Below are 19152 nucleotides of genomic sequence, written 5' to 3' on the forward strand. Positions count from 1 at the left end.
GGAGAAGTTAAAAAATCCAACAAACAAGACCAGTGTAACAAATTGCAATATGTTCGATGGTAGATGGGTTTACAAGCCAGATGAGAGTCCGGACTATGATACCAATAGTTGTCCATTCGTTGAGGAGAAGATGAGTTGCCAAAAGAACGGAAGGCCTGATTTCGAGTATGAGAAATGGAGATGGGAAGCTAAAGACTGCCTCATACCATTGTAAGTTTATATATGATGGAATTAAGGTTAATTACTTGTAACTAAAGTTTACTTGTACTAATATATTTGTAATCGTACAAATATGCATGCTTTTCATTATTAAATCATTATTTACTATGTCATTATTCGTAGGTTTAATGGAAGAGACATGCTAGAAAGGCTAAGAAATAAAAGGGTAATTATTGTTGGTGACTCTCTAAACAGAAACATGTGGCAGTCCCTCTCGTGCCTTTTATATACTTCCGTACCTTCTTCTAGAGCTGAAGTTCATGCTGAGAGTCCATTGTATAAGGTGATGAAGGCTAAGGTAAGCACAAATCGCGCTTACTGTGAAACGGTCTAGGCGGTCTCTTAGGCCTATTTTGTTAGATCTCTTTTACCAGTGGCGGATCTTAGCCGAAAACATTAGAGGGGTCAAAATTTAAATATTTAACCTCTTCTTTAAAAGTATCACTAAGTCCAAATATTTTATAAGTTAATATAAGTTATTTTAATTCATCAACTAATTAATTACAATAATTTAAGGGGGGGCAGGCCGCCCCAGTGAAAGATATCCCTCGGTCTGGACTCTATAGTAGTTAAATTTTTCATAAAGGAAAAATGGTCATGCAAGTTTGTTTATTTATGTCGCCTTTGATTGCAGGACTATAACACCATTATCGAGTTCCATTGGAGCCCATTTCTAATTGAGTTCGACGAAAATCATAAGAGTAGGAAGAAGGTCCTTGTGTTGGACAAGGTTTCATCCAATTCAAAACAATGGCGAGGGGCTGATGTTATGGTGTTTAATTCAGGACATTGGTGGAGTCATACAGGAAAATTCAAACTGTGAGTAGCAAACATTATCCTTTAAATGGATTATTTTAGCGATTTCTTATGTAAAAATTCTAAAGTGGTCGTTTGAAATATGACTACCATAATATTTTAATGATTATATAGTTCATAATTAACGTATTTTTATCCAAGTAATTATATATATTAACCTATTTTTGCTATAAAATATTATTATCAGCATATTTTTAATTTATCAAATTTTTAGTTTTATTTATGTAATTTTTACACTTATTTTATAGTTTCTTGAAAAATATTTATTTTATGTTGGATTAAAGTTTTCAAAATTTATATATGCATTGTAGAAATTAGAATACTAATTGTGTCCAATTTATAGTGTGAAAAAATGAATCGCTCATATTATTTATCATTAAAATAATAAGGTAGTCATACTATAAATGACCACTGTATTACTTTATCCGTCCCATAATATAGTTCATGTTTTCCTATTTTGGAGAACAAAAATACTGTTCCTGTTTCTATTTTTGGATAGTATGTAAAGACCATTATACCCTCATTTTTTTAACTTCATTCATTGTAATTCCTAATTTACCCTTGAATTTTACACATAACTTATACTTTTTTTCCACTTTATCTCTCTAACTTTTGTCTATGATTGTACTTTTCACTATTAGTAATGTATTTTATATACTTTCTCCTCCTATTTCTTAAATATCGTTGAAAAACACAGACAAGAATCATATTATAGGACAGAAGGAGTATATTGATATTGTTTTTTTTTTTTTTTTGTGAGTGATGATGAAAAGTAGAGTAATTGAAATTTTATTATATAAAAGTAATTACTATTTCTAACTACTAATGTATGCAACAAAACTATTCCATCTTAAGCTATTTTCACTTAAACATAACTTAATTATTTGTAAATGTTTTTGAACTTGTTAGGGATGTTGCAAAACTTATAAGTTGCCACATGCAATGGCATAAATTAACATCCTATATTATTAGGGGATGTAAAATCGACTGCTTTAAGACATTATCTTTTCTTGGTACTTTATCGTCTCATATACATAGTATACAAGCAGAGGGGAATCTTTTACCGGGGTCATTCGAGGCCAGGCGCCCTGTAAATTATTATAATTAATTAGGGTATGTTCTCATACGTTGAAATTCAGTTCAGTTCAGTTCGAAGTTCAGTTCATGTGTAATGATATTGCTAATGATATAAAGCCAAATTTCATTCTTTTAAGCTCTTATTACAACAACGATAATAATAATAATAATAATAATAATAATAATAATAATCAATAAATAATAATAATAATAATAATAATCAATAAATAATAATAATAATAATAATAATAATAATAATAATAAAATAATAATAATAATAATAATAATAATAATAATAATAACAATAACAATAATAATAATCAATAAATAATAATAATAATAATAATAATAATAATAATAATAATAATAATAATAATAATAATAATAATCAATGAATAATAATAATAATAATAATAATAGTATATTTTTCTTAAATATTTTAATATGTATATTTGTATATACACATATGTATAATAATAAATAATCAATCAATAATCAAAGATAACTAATCCGTAGGTAAAAATCACTAATTAATAAGTTTAGTTTAGTTCAGTTCAGTTCAGTTCAGCTCAGTTCAGTTCAGTTCAGTTTAGTTCAGTTCAGTTCAACTCGGTTCAATTCAGTTCAGTTCAGCTGAGTTCAGTCAATGAGAACAGGCCCTTAGTTAATGACCTTAAATACCTTATATGTAGTGAACATTTTTGAACAAGTAGTAAAATATTGGAGTATAGTGATCAATTATGAACAGGAAGTAAAATATTTAAATCCTGGCCCCTATAATATTTTCGGCCAAGATCCGCCACTATATACAAATACATAGAAATGTTATTAGTTCTTTGGCATGGGCGGTTCTAAGGGTGTGCGGGGTGATCGACCGAACAAGCCCCTAAATTTTAGGGACCCCAAATTTTGGATATATGTATATTAGTTTCATGTTGAAACAGAAAATAACATTGCAGTGATGGTTTGAGTGCTACTTTTTAAAACAAAGGTTTAAGGTTTAATTCCTTAAACCAACAAATTTTACTCTTTTTTTGGGAAGCAATACTAGAGAATGTCCATGTTCATTGAATAATCGCATAAAAATCTTCCCTTCCTTATTTCCCTTTATTCTCTCCTAAAAATTTTCATTTCCTCTCTGCCATTTCCTTATTCACTCCTCAAATTTTTCAATCCTAACTAAAATCTTTTAATCTTTCCCTTCTTTCTCCCAAAATATGTCAATCTATATTTATTTCTTTTTCAAAATTAACAATTACCTAAAATTAATTTACCCCTTATTAATTTTTAAACAATATAATTTCCAATTTTAAACTTACAATTCCAACCCAAAATCTTCTAATCTTCCCCTTTTTTCTCCAATTTTAAGAGAAAATTAATAAAAATACTGTTGATTTTCTCCACAAATTCTTTATATATGTATTTTAGTAGCTCTGTCAATTTTACAAATAAAAAATAAATCTTCAAGGTAATCACAATTCTTAATAATCATAATGAATTTATTTTATGAAAAATAATTGGTTATTATATATAAAATCTAGAGCCCCAATTTGATAAGTTGAACAGGGCCCAAAAATACTATACAATTATAGCCCGGGCCCTGTTCAGCTGTTCTTTGGAACAATATATAAATAATGATGCAAGCTTGTCATTATTCATTCAACTCTTTAGTATACATACACTTCATCCGTACGTGCCTAAAGTTATCTTAACCCTTGATCTACGTTCCACTCATTTTGTTCCATTCTCTGTGTTTAGGTATGTTTGAAAAGTCAAATAGATGCAAGAAATAAAGTAGATTACCAAAAAAGAAAAAAAAAAAAAAAAAAAGACATGGGTGACTAACTGACTATATGAAAAACGATGTGAATAATATAAAAAAGACAGTTTATGTGAGAGACCTAGTTAATGTGACCTAAAAGTGTAAATATAGTGTGGGGTAAATGTTTCAATAAGTTTTATATTAGTAGAGCTTACGTTAATTTTATTTTAACACGATCAATTTAAGGTTAATTTTAACAATTATTATAGTAAATTTAACCCCATTAAATGACTTAAGAAATTATAATGTGAAACCTTATTTTGGGCGGATATATATTTATATGGAGTATACACATTCTTTCATTAATTATCCGTACTAAATGTGTCGTCGTATTTTGCTAGTTGCCGGAACAGTACAGTTAACGTCGTCGTCATTACACTTTGTACACATCTTTAATCATTAGAAAAGTCTATATATTCCCTAAATCTTCTATAGAATGCATGTAAAATATAAAGACAAATAAATCTTCTGTATTGATTAAATCTTACGTAAAATGTTTGGGGTAAAAAACAAAAAAATGTTAAAAAGCTAGAAATACAAGTGGCCAAGTTGGGACCAAAATTTTATAACATATACAAAGTAGTATTATGTTAATAATTGATGCAACCACTAAAAATTTATCGTACTATCGGACTCGCACCAGTACATTATTATTTTATTATTATGAAGTATTAGTATAATTGAGATGCTTCCCTATTTCTAAATAATCGCAATCCTTATTTTATTAATCTACTTTAAATACTTTTATCAATACCTATTCTATTCTCACGTTGCTTTAAGACTTTTACATTAAATCTAGTCATTTTTAACAGTTTTAGAAAATATTCTAGATTCATTCTTGTACATAAAAAACAATAAAATAAAATAAAATAAAATTTAGAAAATTCTTATTTGATTTGTCTCAATAATGAGTTTTAGAATATTAAATTATCATAATTATAAATAAATTTAGAAGATTCTAATTTGATTTGTTTCGACGATTAGTTTTAGAGTATTCAATTATTATAATTTTAACCCAAATTTACCAACTTATTTATTAACAATCAAGAGTCAAACAACCAACATAAAAAACCAATATATAAACAGATGATCAGACTACCTAAAATAGCCAACAACCAACAATCAATTGTCAAAAAAGGTCTAAGTTTCTAGTACATATATTACTTTATATAGAATTTTGTTTTGTGCATCATAGCCATCATTTACATAAACGCTTTAAAACAATCATATGATACATGATTTTATGTACAAGTATTATAAACCACAAATAAATATGAACAATGTTTAAACTACTCCCTCCATTTTAACATACTTCATTTCTCTATGCGCGGCCTTTTAGGAAAAATTAAAGAAAGTAATAAATACAGAGATAGTGGAGTTAGTGAAAGGTATCTTGGAGGAGAGAGAATCTAAAAGTAATAAAATTGAATCCCATTAGTTAAGGGAAATGAATTAAACATTATAAAACTTTTCCAATTATGAAAATGGAGCAAGTATTTAAAAACGGTCACAAAAGAAAAGTGGAGTAAGTATTTGAAAACAGAGGGAGTATTTTAGAACGGAAGTACCCATCAATTGTTGTGTTTGAAGTATATAGCTAGTTAAGCCTCAATTTATGTATAACCCCGTCCCTAGCTAGTCTTCTTTGTTTCGATAAGTAAATAGCCATCTTACATGTGCACATATTCAGGTGGGATTTAATTCAATACAAAGGACAACTGCAGGAGGAAATGTCAATAGATTTGGCTTATGATTTGGGCATGAAAACATGGGCAAAATGGATTGAAGAAAACGTCGACCCCAAGAAAACAAGTGTGTTCTTTAGGAGCATTTCAGCAGTACACGATGGAAAGAATTGGTGCTACAACTTAACTACACCTATCAAGGATAATGAAGCCTATAAATCCTCCTTTCCGAAATCACTAATCAGTATTATCGAAAACACGATCAAATCTATGAATAAAACACAAGTGAAGTACTTGAACATCACCAAGCTTACGGAGCATAGAGTTGATGCACATCCATCCGTGTATAGAAGCAGCTGGAAATGGAAGGTTTATACCACCAAATATAAGAGGCTTCTTCCATCCTTTGCCGATTGTAGTCATTGGTGCCTTCCTGGATTACCCGATACTTGGAATCGATTGCTTTATGCTTCTCTATTTTTTGATACTTCAAAGAATACGTCAAGCTAGTAACATATTTTCTTTCACTTTCATTGTTTAATTGGCCTATCACCCCCTCAATGTGTCACATATTGAGGGGGTGATAGGCCAATTAAGCATGATATGTACTAGCTTAGAATGAAAAATCTGTATAAATCCATTTTTTGTTACAACCTTAGCAAGATCCCCCCCCCCCCCCTTTTTATTCATTATGTATCAAAACAAATCTGAGTAAAAGTGTTTGTGTCAGTTTCTCAAAGTTGATGCACACCAGTAGAAATTAGCATGATGATTATGAACTTAGAATTTAGTTATGATTATTTACATTTTGTGATGTGGTGGTTGTGATATCCCTTGTATATGTTGTCAACGAACTTATGCAGTGGTGTAGATGTAAAGATTTTGTTGACTTAGGCCCCGTTCTTTAGAGCTGCTTTGATCTGCTCTGCTGTGTTGAAATTTGCGCTGCTCTGCTTAGTTGAAATCTGCTCTGCTCTACTTAAAATTAATACTTAATATTGAATTATTATAATAATAACAATAATTAATATTTAATAATATTTAATATTTAATAATAATAATTAATATTTAATAAGAATAATAATAAATAAATAATATTTAATAATAATAAAAAATTAATATTTAATAATAATAATAATTAATACTTAATAATAATAATAAAAATAATTAATTATTGATATTTAATAGAAATAATAATAATAATAATAATAATAATAATAATAATAATTAATTATTAATATTTAATAATAATAATAAATTATTAATAATTTATAATAATAATATTAATAATAATAATAAATATTTATAATAATAGTAATAATAATAGTATTTATACTAATAGTAATAATAATACTTATAACTAATAATATTAATTGTAATAAAAATAATTGATTTTTATAATAACAATTAATATTAAGATAATAACTAATATTTAAAGATAGTACTAATTATTAATTTTTAATAATAATAATTATAATTATAATTAATATAATAATAATAATAATGCTATAATATTAGTAGTAATAGTACTAATAAAAATAATAATAATAATAGTAATAGTAATAGTAATAGTAATAGTAATAATAATAATAATAACAATAATAATAATAATAATAATAATAATAATAATAATAATAATAATAATAATAATAATAATAATAATAATAATAATAATAATAATAATAATAATAATAATAATAATAATAATAATAATGATGATGATGATGAAATCTGCTCTGCTCTGCTCGGCTCTGCTCTGCTGAAATCTGCTCTACTCTGCTGAAATCTGCTCTGCTCTGCCCAAAAGCTCAAAAGAACAGGGCCTTAATAAGCTACACATATATAGTTGTCCATAAATTTTGCTTGTTTGTCTCTGAAAATCTTTTCCAAAAATACGATGTCACCTGAATCTGATGGAGGGGTAAGTTATTAGGATTTTGTTACTTACATAATCACCCAATTTTGACTGGTCGAATGCTAAGAAAGGGCAATAAGTGAGTGATTTATATATAGGATCTTGCTAACGAGCGTCCCGGGGCGTCAGATAAGGATAAATTATATTGGTTGAAATGGTATTAAGTTAGGAATTTATGACAAAATCACGCGTCGTTCGGTGTAATTAATGTTAATTTTACTCTAATATTTGCATTTTAACTCTCTTATCTAACGCCCCGGGGGCGCTCATTAGCTTTTGCCTTATATTTATATGACAATATGGGATTCAAGTCTTAGATTTATGATTTGTGACTATTAGGCAAGTTTAGGCATAGGTGTGTTGTGGGTCCATTTTTTTAAGCCCAACCCAGTTCGGCTCAGCCCACTGTGATCCATTTAATTCGGCCTAATCCGCGTAACCCCGTGATACAACCCATACAAGTATACAACACAATAACACACCCAAAAACTCTCAATATACCCAAATCACATGAATCACTTTGCACGCCCAATCTTTAATTAGGTAGCATAATTGAAGGAAATTTGAACATATTCTGAGTGATATTGATAAGGGAATCGATCCCGAACATTGAGGATTTGAGGGAAATTTAAGTGGTGAGGTCCTTGGATATTGCATTGAGTTTGTTTGAAAGAGCTTGGATAATTAGACCTCCTCCATTCTTTTGGAAGAGCTTTGATAATCAGACCTCCTCCTTTGAAGGTAAAGGCCTACTTGGGCCATTTGTCAATGTTTTATCTTACAAGGGTTATATATGTAATTGACAGATATTTATTTTAGTGAATCAAATTGATGAATATTTAATTCATTTATATAGTTCCTTCATTTCTTTTTGGATGTCACAAAATGTTGTAATTTGTAAATATTTAAAACATTTTCTCTTTTAGAAGTGCACTAACGTTATCCCAACTTTATTCTCAATTTACTATGAAAATAATTGCATACAATTATTATTAACTAGCCTTCTTGCCCGTGTAATGCACATAATATTTATAGGTGTATAGTTCAATGTAGAATTTTATTTTATAATATATTTTAAATGAAAAATGAATAGTTAATAATAGAGAAGAAGGGGTGGAAATCAAATGTAATAGTAGAAGATATTAAGTTGGGAAAAGTCAATCAAATAACATTCATACATGTATTAAATAAAAGCCAGTGTTATTTTTTAAAAAAAAAAAAATGAAAAAGGGGATTTATTAATGAAAATATGAGGTGATATGTGGCATGATGAAAATGATGATTTGTGTTTTTAAAAACTAAGTATAGATATAGATATAGATATAGAGATTAAATAATAACAAGTTTTTAATACCAAAACTTATGCATGATTAATTATTCAAAAATTTACAAGATCTCATTAATCAATTGATCGTGCTATAATTATTTTAATTTCTATTAAATGAATATTGCACCTATGTCAAAAGGGGAAAAGAAGACTACTTGTTTCATGGAGAATAAAATTTAGATATTGAATCTGTTTAATAAAATTGTTGCATTTTTATTGATTATTTTTTAAAAAAATAAATTTATAAAATAGAAAAAAGGATATCATGTTATAGGACGGAGGACGTATCTATCTATTAGTCTAGTTATCTATCTATCTATATAAATATACTAAAATAACAACTGTTGACACCATCACATTTTAAAATTGTACACATGTGAAGCTGTTGTTAAAATTTTTCCCGCCTAAAGCAATTGCTGATATCAGATTTTTATTTATTTTTTTTTACCTTACATTATTACAATTTTTTAAGACAATTATTATTATTATTATTATTATTATTATTATTATTATTATTATTATTATTATTATATATTATATATTATGAATTTATGAGTGACTATCTGACTTCAAAATATAATTACTCTTGGTTAAAGAGTACTCCGTAATACATAATTTGCTTAAGTTTTTACTCTTCTTCAAAATTAATAAGATCTAAATATCATTACAAATGACAATTAATGGTTATTTTTTATAATTTATTTCAATAAATTTTTTTATATCATGCATCGCATGAGGCTTATCTAGTTAATACTAAAACAAAACACTGTTGAAAATCATGCCTTTTTTCAAATTGTACACATGTCACTTTGATATAAATTTTTTTCCTGCCAATTTGTTTTGATGATGTCATTAATTTTTTTTTTACTTTTGCCTTTGGTTTTATTTTTTTTAATCTGATACATTAAACATTTTATATGCTTTATCCTTTGTCCCATCGATTTCTTTTTTTTATTAGAATGTTAATATTTCAATGTTCAAAAGTGTTCATTGTGAATTTTTATTTTAAAACATTTTGCAAATATTATGCTATAGTAAAAATTACTTACTATGTACACAAAAAATTAACAAAATAGAAAACTTTCTTTCTCCGTACTATAAACAAATCGCATAATATATTTGTTTAAAATCGTGCATCGCACGAGAACTAAACTAGTATGTAATGTAAAACTAGTTTAAGTCCCGTGCAATGCACGGTTTTTACTTAGCATATTTATAAATTATAATGTTAATTTAACAATAATTAATTAAAAATAAAAATCAATATTTTTAATTGAAACAAATACTTGATTTTCTTTTCCATAAAATACCTATTATAAAATATTATATGTCAAAATATTTTCATTGAATGCATGTAGAATATACTTTATATATAGTTGTCAAATTGAAAATTAAATATTATAGGATATTATAAAATAATGTTCATAAATATTTGTTAAAAAAAGGAAAGTAAAAGTGACGGAAATTTTTTTAATCATATCAAAATCTGACAAGTGTCATACCAGATTCGCCTTTAGTATAATGTAATTGATTAATTGCAAATTAAAATTTGAATTGGATCTTCAAATTAAGCTAGCTCGTTGACTTGGTAATTATCAAAAATGCTTTGACTTTGACAAATTCAGTCTTCTAATTCGGAATAATATCATATATGTTTTTAATGACAAAACTTAATTGTCTTACCATCTACTTCTTCTTGGCTATTCAAGCATCTTCATAATGACAAGTAGATAGTTAGTAGACCAAATTTAAAATTCTACTTTACTAATTAGTATATAATAACAGTGCTTGACTGACTCGAACATATAAATATATAATACCTTCTTTACCTACTATATAAATCTACAAACCACCCCATCTTTAACAATAGAAAAAAAAAAATGATGAATCTTATAGAGTTAAGTACCAATAAAACATGGAAACTATACATAATTGGGAGCTTATTTGGATGTTTGTTTCTCCTCATTTTTCTAAACCAAAACAACCAAAGTTTTAGCTTTTCCAATGCTCGAAACACCGTGCAAATTCCTACATATGCTGAAGCTTTTGCACCCATGTCTTCCTTCACTTCCGAGTCTCCGAAACCATCTATCCTTGCACCTTACACCCAACCACCTATAGCCAATTTTAGCTCAATTCCACAAGAGCTACAAGTAATGTCGTCAACTAAACTCAGTTATAACTCGATTTTTCTTGTAAACGTAACAAAAGACGTAACAAACAAGACTAATATTGGTACGAAAAGTTGCAATATGTTTGAAGGGCGTTGGGTGTACAAACCGGATGAGAGTCCTAGTTATGATTCAAATTCGTGTCCGTTTATTGAAGAGAAAATGAGTTGCCGTAAGAATGGTAGGCCGGATTTTGAGTATGAGAAGTGGAGATGGGAAGCTAACGACTGTGATATACCATTGTAAGTTTGTGAAATTGTTACATTTTGAATCAAATTTTGTGACAAATTACTCTTTTGAAGTCTTATTATAACTAATTTTCAATTGCATGCATGAATGTTAATGGTGTTATTATTTATTACTCCATTTTTTTTTTTCTAGATTTAATGGAAGAGAGATGCTCGAAAGGCTTAGAAACAAGAGGGTGATAATTGTTGGTGATTCACTTAACAGAAATATGTGGGAGTCTCTTGCTTGCCTTCTATATTCATCTGTTCCTAACTCTAGAGCTGAAGTTTATAATAAAAATTCACAATATTATTGGCTGAAAGCAAAGGTAAACAAGAATTATATATTTTTATATAGTTAAATCGTACTTAATTTGTTTCAATTAGCTGAAATATTTTGCATATTTTTTGTTAATAAATGGGGCTAGTAATATGAGATGGATGTTTAGGCCAGGGTTCATTAAAGGTTGATGCTCATGTAATTCAATTTATGTTGTGTTATTGAAGGATTATAATACAATAATCGAGTTCCATTGGAGTCCATTCCTAATCGAATATGATGTAAACCATAGAAGTGGGAAAAGAGTTCTTATACTTGATAAGCTTTCTCCCAATTTCAAGCAATGGCAAGGAGCGGATGTTATGGTATTCAATTCTGGGCATTGGTGGACTCACAAAGGAAAATTTCAAAAGTATGTAACCATAACCTTTCTTACATTCATAGTTTATTTAACTATAAGCCTCATTGAATTCTAAATTTATCTATTACTTTGTTTTATAAATATAAATATTATTGTTGGTAGTGAGGTTAAAAACTGACCTAATCAAATTAATTTTAATTGACGCGAAAAAATTGATTTAGATTTCAACTCACATAGATACAAGAATTTAGAATCACTAAAATTTGAAATAGATTTGACCCAACCAGCCTTATCGAACTCTATCAAGTTATTTGAATTGACTGCTTTAATTATAACATTACATTGACAATTATTGGTTATATTTTGTAACCAAAGCTTGTGATGTAGGAAGATGGAGAGAGTTGATGCATGCTACTATGCTAGGACAAATAGAACTAGATAAACCTAAATGGATTATATTAATATGCTTGGATAATTAATAAAACTTTGGAATTGTCACCGTCTTCATTTTACATAAGCAAATGTCATTGTGTACGTGAGTGGGAAAAAATTGTGTAGGTGGAGGCAATAAATATGACAGTGGTGCTAAGCTTTTTCAAAGTTATTAAAAGATAGGCTTGGCTTTTCCATATTCAAATTGGGAATAAAATTGAACAACTTTATACAAAAGAGTATCATTTCATCAACCTAAAAAGTTGACTATCAAGAATAATGTACTATGTACTTAATGTAGATTTTCCTTAAATTGCCTAAAGACAATTGCATATACTCAGAGTAAGGGCATGATCATATTTACTTAATTTCATTTCAGTTCAGCTCCAATCAGTTCAGTTCAGCTTGAATCAGTTCAGCTCAGTTCAGCTCCTAATTTCCCTTTCTCATAAAATATTCATTTTAGCCCAATTCAGTTCAATTCATTTCAGTTCAGCTCCAATCAGTTCAGTTCAGCTCAGCTCAGTTCAGTAAATGTGAACAGACCCTAAGTTGAGTAGGATGGACTACCACTTTTTCTACACAATTAAAAGAAACTACAATTGTGAAATAGATGAAAATTTTAACTAATGTATATGACTATATGGTTTAATAAAAAAATTCATTTGACAACCATACATGTAATTAATTTTTTATTACATTAGAGATAAATATAAAGATACCTTTAAAATACTATTTTATGATTTGTATTTTTTTTTTTCGTAAAAAAAAGATACAAATCATAAAATAGTATTTTAAAGGTAAGTATTAATTTTTTTCAGAAAAAAAAAAAAAAAAGGTAAGTGTTAATTCCTCTCTTACTACGCCCCATCACCCCCACTTATTCCAAATTCGGCCTATTGTCATTAATCAATTGTATAAGTAAATTACACAATTACACATTAATAAAAGAGTTAACACTGACGATAATTGGTAAAAAGTTTAGAAATTTATGACAGAGTGATGTCTACCATATTATTCGATCTCTAGCTGTATTTTTATTTTACTCTTCACCAAAAAAAAAAAAAAAAAAAAATAAATAAATAAATAAAATAAAAATAAAAAATTATTTTACTTTTTTATAAATTAGTAATCCCAAAAACATTTAAGAGGATGTGGTAATGTCGTGCAATATGTAATAAATTGGAGCATTGTCTGAGCCTTATAACTAATTTATGTCTTAAATTTTGTAGCACATAGTATCATCGTCTGACGTCCGTAAGTATAGAAAAGGCAATTAAAATAATAATTAAAAGGAAAATGTTATACATAGCCCTTTTTAGCTATATATAAGCATTAAATTTACACTTAAAAATCGTAAAAAGTTAAGAAATCATCAAAATATAAACACTAATAACACTGATTTACGCGTGTTTTTGTCGTGAATTCCTAATTTTATACAATTTCCAAGAATATATTTAATGCTTATATATAGCCCTTAGGACTACATATAAAAATATATATGGAGTACCAAATAAATGGATTTGTCTTTGGAAATTGGAATCTTTACTAAATCATGTGCAATAGAAATTTTATTCTGTCCAAGATATTAAAGACAGATACAAGTTGGCACTTATTTGCAAATTGCAACATAAAGTTAGGTACTTCGAAAGTTGTACTTTAAATTTCATAAGAATCTCAGTTATCGAAACATAACAAAATTTTATTCAGTACTCCGTTGCTCTTATTCCTCTTAAGAAAGTGTTGTTCTACTAGTATCTGTCAACAAAGAAAGAAAAGAGTTGACTCGATTGTTCTAGTGTTGAGAAAAATTTATCATCTAAATTCTAAACCATTTATTGTGTTTTTGTTTTGATTAAAGTACATGTCTTAAACTTTGAACATTTACAAATGTGATGTATAATTACGAGTATAATTTATAAATTTTGATATTCTTAAAACATCTATGGAGACAAATTAAATAACATTACACATGTTTTATTTTATACATCGATAGTAATTTAGAAAATTTCTTTTTTTTGAATATATGAAGAATTCCAAACAAATTGTCAAGACCAAAGGGAGGGAGTGTATCCTACAATACAATTTAGACTTTGATAATATTTTACTCGTCCAATCTTTAAATAGATATTACACATTTGACCTTTATCAATTCATAATACTCCTTTCGAATCAAAATGATGTTCATGTTTCGTAAATCGATGCAAATTTTTGCTCATATTTAACCGCAAATATTTTTATTCTCACAATAAAAAAATTATAAAAGTTAGATATTAATAATCTACTCACCAAGACGAATCAAACTAAATCACACACGACTATATTTGTTCTTATAGATTAAGAGAAATTTAGAAGATTTTTTTTTATTAAAAAAAAGTCAAAGATTTCAAACAAGAACACCATTTGGAAACGGAGGGACTAGTTTGATTAGGGATGTCAATGTGACGCAACAAGACGAATGTTGGCTTTCTCATGATACTCATCCCCGCCTAACATCCCCATCCCCATCCATACATCGGGTCTAAAATTCATCTCCAACCTTGCCTTCTAATTAACTTAATTAACTCTAATTTCTTCTAATTAACCTCTAAACCATCAAATTACTAAATAATTTGATTTAATTAATATACATTAAAAAAACCACCACCCCCTCCTTCCTTCACCCCTTCCCCCTCCCCCTTCCTTCTCCCATGGAATCGACCCCTCCCCGCCAGATCCGCAATTCGGATCCCCTCACCTCCAACGACCTCCTCCACCGCCACACGAACCTCCCTTTCCCCCTAATCACAGCCTAAAAACCATCTCCTTTATTTTGAAAAACCCTAGAAAATTGATTTGGGGGTTTTTAATTTTTTGCATGCTACTTGTAATTGTTGCTTGTTTTGGCTTTGATTATGTATGTATGTGATGCTAGGGTAATTTAGAAGCAAATTGCAATTGATTTGGACTTGATTTGAACATGTTAGAGTATATAAAATCCAAAAATTCGAAGGAGCCGGTGGTCGCCAACGGAGATAAGGGGGAAAGGGACGGTCCATCGACAGTAAAGGTAGATCGCTGGAGGTGGAGAGGATATGGGCGGCAAAACCGGTGGGTGAGGGGGTTGCTTCCAAGGGAGGGGGTAACACTACTAGAGTATTCGTACAATAATGTCAAAGGGTAAGAGACCCGTTAGTACAGATATGGGGTCCCTTTATTAAATAGGTTCAGACCCCATATGAAAGATAGGCGGTCTCTTTGACTCCTTTTTACAAATAAAATATAAAAAAACAAATATATATATATATATATATATATATATATATATATATATATATATATATATATATATATAAACAACAAATACATATATTTTGACTGACCCTCTTATAACAAATACGGAGTATTAATTTATAATAAATGCACAAAATTTTCTACAATAAATTCATTATCATTATTTATTAATATTTACACAGCTAAATTTACAACCTATTAAAAATAAATAAATTTACAATAAATTATTATAGGTACAAGAATCATCTAAAATCTATAACCCGTCAAAAAATTAAATAATAAATTTTAGATCTAAATTCAAACGAGGTATACAAAAATAACAAAATAAATAAACTCCTAAAACAATTTTTCTTTAACTTCATAATCGGCCACCATCGATCTCTAGCTTCGCCATCACCTTTTGTTGTTTCTCACTGCCATCATGATATATTTCCTGTCGAATATCTCTAAGAAGTAAACATCATTAGCAATTGAGCATGCTATTGCAAATATTATAGAAATTTGTTCTAAAAACTCAACTAAGAACCCTAACCCCCAAAACTCAACAAAAAACTAACCCCCAAAACTCAACAAAAAACTAAGAACCCTAACCCCCAAAACCCAACAAAAATCTAAGAACCCTAACCCCCAAAATTCGAGAAAATAGAAGAATAAACTCATCCACTAAATAATACTTCATAGATTAAATTCATTATAACAAATAGAGAAAATCGAAACGAATTATAACCGAAACCCACCCAAGCATAATGTGGAGTACAAAAACCGCTATATAAGAAATGCTCCATGAATTTCATCGAAAATGTTTGATGTGGAGTACAAAATACAAGATAAAACCCACACTTAGATCTAAGAAGTAAATAAAATTTTATTTAAGAAAAATATAATGATTATCAAAAGAAACATTAAAAAAAGGAAAAAAAAATATATAAATTACTAACCTCAATTGATGAATTTGGAAATGTTAAGTTATTAAAATCAAGTAACAAAGCAAAAACTTTTCAGCAAACTATCAAAAAGTCACTTTACAATGAAAACTCAACTTCATATACACCTTTGAGCACGAGGTTGTTGACGCCAAATGTGGTTTGCCGCACCATTTTTAGGTTTATTTTATGAAAAATTGAAGAAATAAAACCAAGAGTATAGATGAGGGGCATGAGGGGAACTTAGAGGAGAGAGAAAAAGAGTAAGAGAAGGAAGAGTTGAAAACTGAGTATTATAAATTTATAAGTGGGTCAATAAGGCGTGAAAATTGCTGAGACTATGATAATATATCATTATAGCTTTAAGAGGGGAAAGAAAAAAAAGTTTTCCATGAGTTAATTTGAAATTATTAAACGAAGGTAAAAGACCTGTTTGGTTAGACAACGGGTGTCTTACCTTTCTTTGTTTTTTCTCCGGCAACAGTAGTGGGCCCTAGTTTACATGAGAGACCCGTTAAGTCAGACAACGAGTCTGTTATCTTTCTTTGTATTTTTCTCAAATGAACGTAGTATACCCTAGTGCACTTAAGAGACCCGTCATCTCTGTTGTTGGATCTTATACCTCAACCAGACCCATTGATGATATAACGGGTCTTTTATTAGTGGTGCTTTTTCCAAATTTTGTAGTAGTATAAGGGAGGAAGAAGGGGAATGGGTGGTTGGGGTGGTGGTTTTCTTTGTTTTTATTTTATATTTTTTTTTATGTATAAATTAAATATAGTTATTAAGTAATTGGGTGTGTTAGAGGTTAATTAGAAGAAATAGGATGAAACTAGAGTCTAATTAAATTAATTAGAGGATAATTAAGGAAATAGGTTTTTCGCAAAAAAATTAAACGTGGTGGTTTTTTAAAACTAAAAAGCTTTTAAAAGATTTTTTTTTCGAAAAATGTTATTTTTATAAGGTTTTTTCTGACAAATTTTCCTATAATTCTCATATATTTATGTAGGTGGGATCTAATACAATACAAAGGACAATTATACGACGCAATGTCCGTAGAGCAAGCATACGAAAGAGGCATGAAAACATGGGCAAAATGGGTAAGGAAATACGTAAACCCGAAGAAAACAACCGTGTTCTTTAGGAGCATTTCAGCACAACATAATGGAAGGAAAGGGTGCTATAATGCTACCCAACCTACCATGGACGAGTCCTTAGTAAACCATTTTCCGAGATCGTTGATCGATGTTATAGAGAAGGTGATCAAAGGGATGACCAAATCACAAGTAAAATACCTAAATATCACAAAACTTTCCGAGTATAGAATTGATTCACATCCTTCAGTGTATAGAAGTAGTTGGAAATGGAAGATTTATACAACAAAATATAAGAAGATGATTCCATCTTTTGCTGATTGTAGTCATTGGTGCCTTCCTGGATTACCTGATACTTGGAATCGTCTATTGTATGCTTCTCTTTTCTTTGATACTCCAAGGAATATGTCAACTTTCTAACATAGTTTATTTTTCAAGATTTAATTGGCTTTTTAAACATTTGTAAATTGAAAATGCGTGTTTGTTAGAAATTCTTAACATTTGAGTATTTAATTTGTTGCCTTAGTTTTGTATGGAAAGATTACATTACTAAGAGAGTCTCTCTCTTCCCCTCCCCTCCTCATGTCCTTATGGGTTCAATATTCTTTGCTATTTAGGCCGGAATTGGTATAATTTCCGCATTATTTTTGTTTTTCTATATAACTAATTATTGGAAAATTTACAAATTGAAGCCATTTAAAGTTCGTATTTTGCAAATTGCAGTCATTTAAAAAAAAAAAAATCAAATTGCAGCCCAGAAGTTCGTATAAATTGTAAATTGCACCGTTTCTTGTGCTACAAGGACATGATTGTCATAAATCATTTGCACATGTATTGGTTTAGAACCATACTAGATCGACCGATGAGAATACTTTAAGAGATTTAAAAATCGTCATAAGTATACTTCTCATTATGGTTATCGGAACTTCTTTCCTCGACCATGAATATTGTGAGTTCTCTTGTTTGAGTACTAGTCCGTTTTGATGTTAGTCAAATGTCTACCGTACATGGAGACTATAACGGCAACACTCGGGCGGATAGGTCCTCTTAGTAAGAGAAGCTAAATTACAAGACCGGGAATGTCCCCTACTAATAATAGAGAAGAAGTATTTGTTGTTTACAAGGCCTCTCAAAGAGCGAGACTGTAAAAATGCATGGCACATGCTCAGATGGATTTTAGAAATCATCTGTTTGTTGACCACCGGACTCGGATATTGTAGGGAATATTTCAAGCATTACCCCAAACTTGAACCCCACTGTGATCATACACTTAAGTACGGTGGCGTCCAAAGGGAAAGAAGATAGAGCAAAAGAGTCGCCAATAAGTTTTAGGAACTTGTAAACCGTTCACAAGGTGAAGGTTACATCCCTTAACGATCTAGGAGATCGTCAACTCCAATAGGTCTGGAACCATGACTGGTAGTTCGGGGATGAAGGTACAAATCCAACCTAAAAGAGATTGAACCTGCCCTAATAATAGGCCTCTACTTTATTCTGATCGTATTCATGTGCGCTTTTGGACTAACATGC

At 29.1% G+C, this 19152-nt stretch overlaps 2 protein-coding genes and 1 long non-coding RNA gene across 3 annotated transcripts in view; 2 read left to right on the forward strand and 1 right to left on the reverse strand.

The window, feature by feature from the left end:
- The window catches only part of LOC145559797 (protein trichome birefringence-like 42), a 6840-nt gene extending 564 nt beyond the window's left edge, over positions 1-6276 (forward strand). Inside the window, exons 1-4 of the mRNA XM_081621097.1 lie at positions 1-210; positions 343-517; positions 854-1038; positions 5625-6276. The exon at positions 1-210 is cut by the window's left edge and continues 564 nt beyond it. Coding sequence (XP_081477223.1) covers positions 1-210; positions 343-517; positions 854-1038; positions 5625-6129 — 1075 coding nt within the window. The 3' untranslated portion in view covers positions 6130-6276. The remainder of the gene's footprint in view (positions 211-342; positions 518-853; positions 1039-5624) is intronic.
- Positions 6277-10741: 4465 nt separating this feature from the next.
- Positions 10742-18107, forward strand: LOC145557659 (protein trichome birefringence-like 40). Its single transcript, XM_081618834.1, has 4 exons — positions 10742-11274; positions 11414-11588; positions 11767-11951; positions 17538-18107. Exons 1-4 carry the CDS (start codon positions 10742-10744, stop codon positions 18040-18042), a joined length of 1398 nt encoding a protein of 465 aa, XP_081474960.1. The 3' UTR covers positions 18043-18107.
- LOC145559798 (uncharacterized) lies at positions 15848-16824 on the reverse strand. The gene is made up of 2 exons (XR_014092965.1): positions 16544-16824; positions 15848-16051 (listed from the first exon to the last, which is right to left on the reverse strand). It is a non-coding gene; the product is annotated as an uncharacterized LOC145559798 (long non-coding RNA).
- Positions 18108-19152: the final 1045 nt, after the last annotated feature.

Source organism: Chenopodium album, chromosome 9 (genome assembly GCF_948465745.1).
Source record: "Chenopodium album chromosome 9, dcCheAlbu1.1, whole genome shotgun sequence".
In the NCBI taxonomy this organism is placed as follows: Eukaryota; Viridiplantae; Streptophyta; class Magnoliopsida; order Caryophyllales; family Amaranthaceae; genus Chenopodium; species Chenopodium album.

Coding starts and splice junctions, on each gene's coding strand:
- LOC145557659 (XM_081618834.1), top strand. CDS start 10,742: ATGATGAATCTTATAGAGTTAAGTACCAATAAAACATGGAAACTATAC. Junction 11,275..11,413: donor AACGACTGTGATATACCATT/GTAAGTTTGTGA, acceptor TTTTTTTTCTAG/ATTTAATGGAAGAGAGATGC. Junction 11,952..17,537: donor CACAAAGGAAAATTTCAAAA/GTATGTAACCAT, acceptor ATATTTATGTAG/GTGGGATCTAATACAATACA.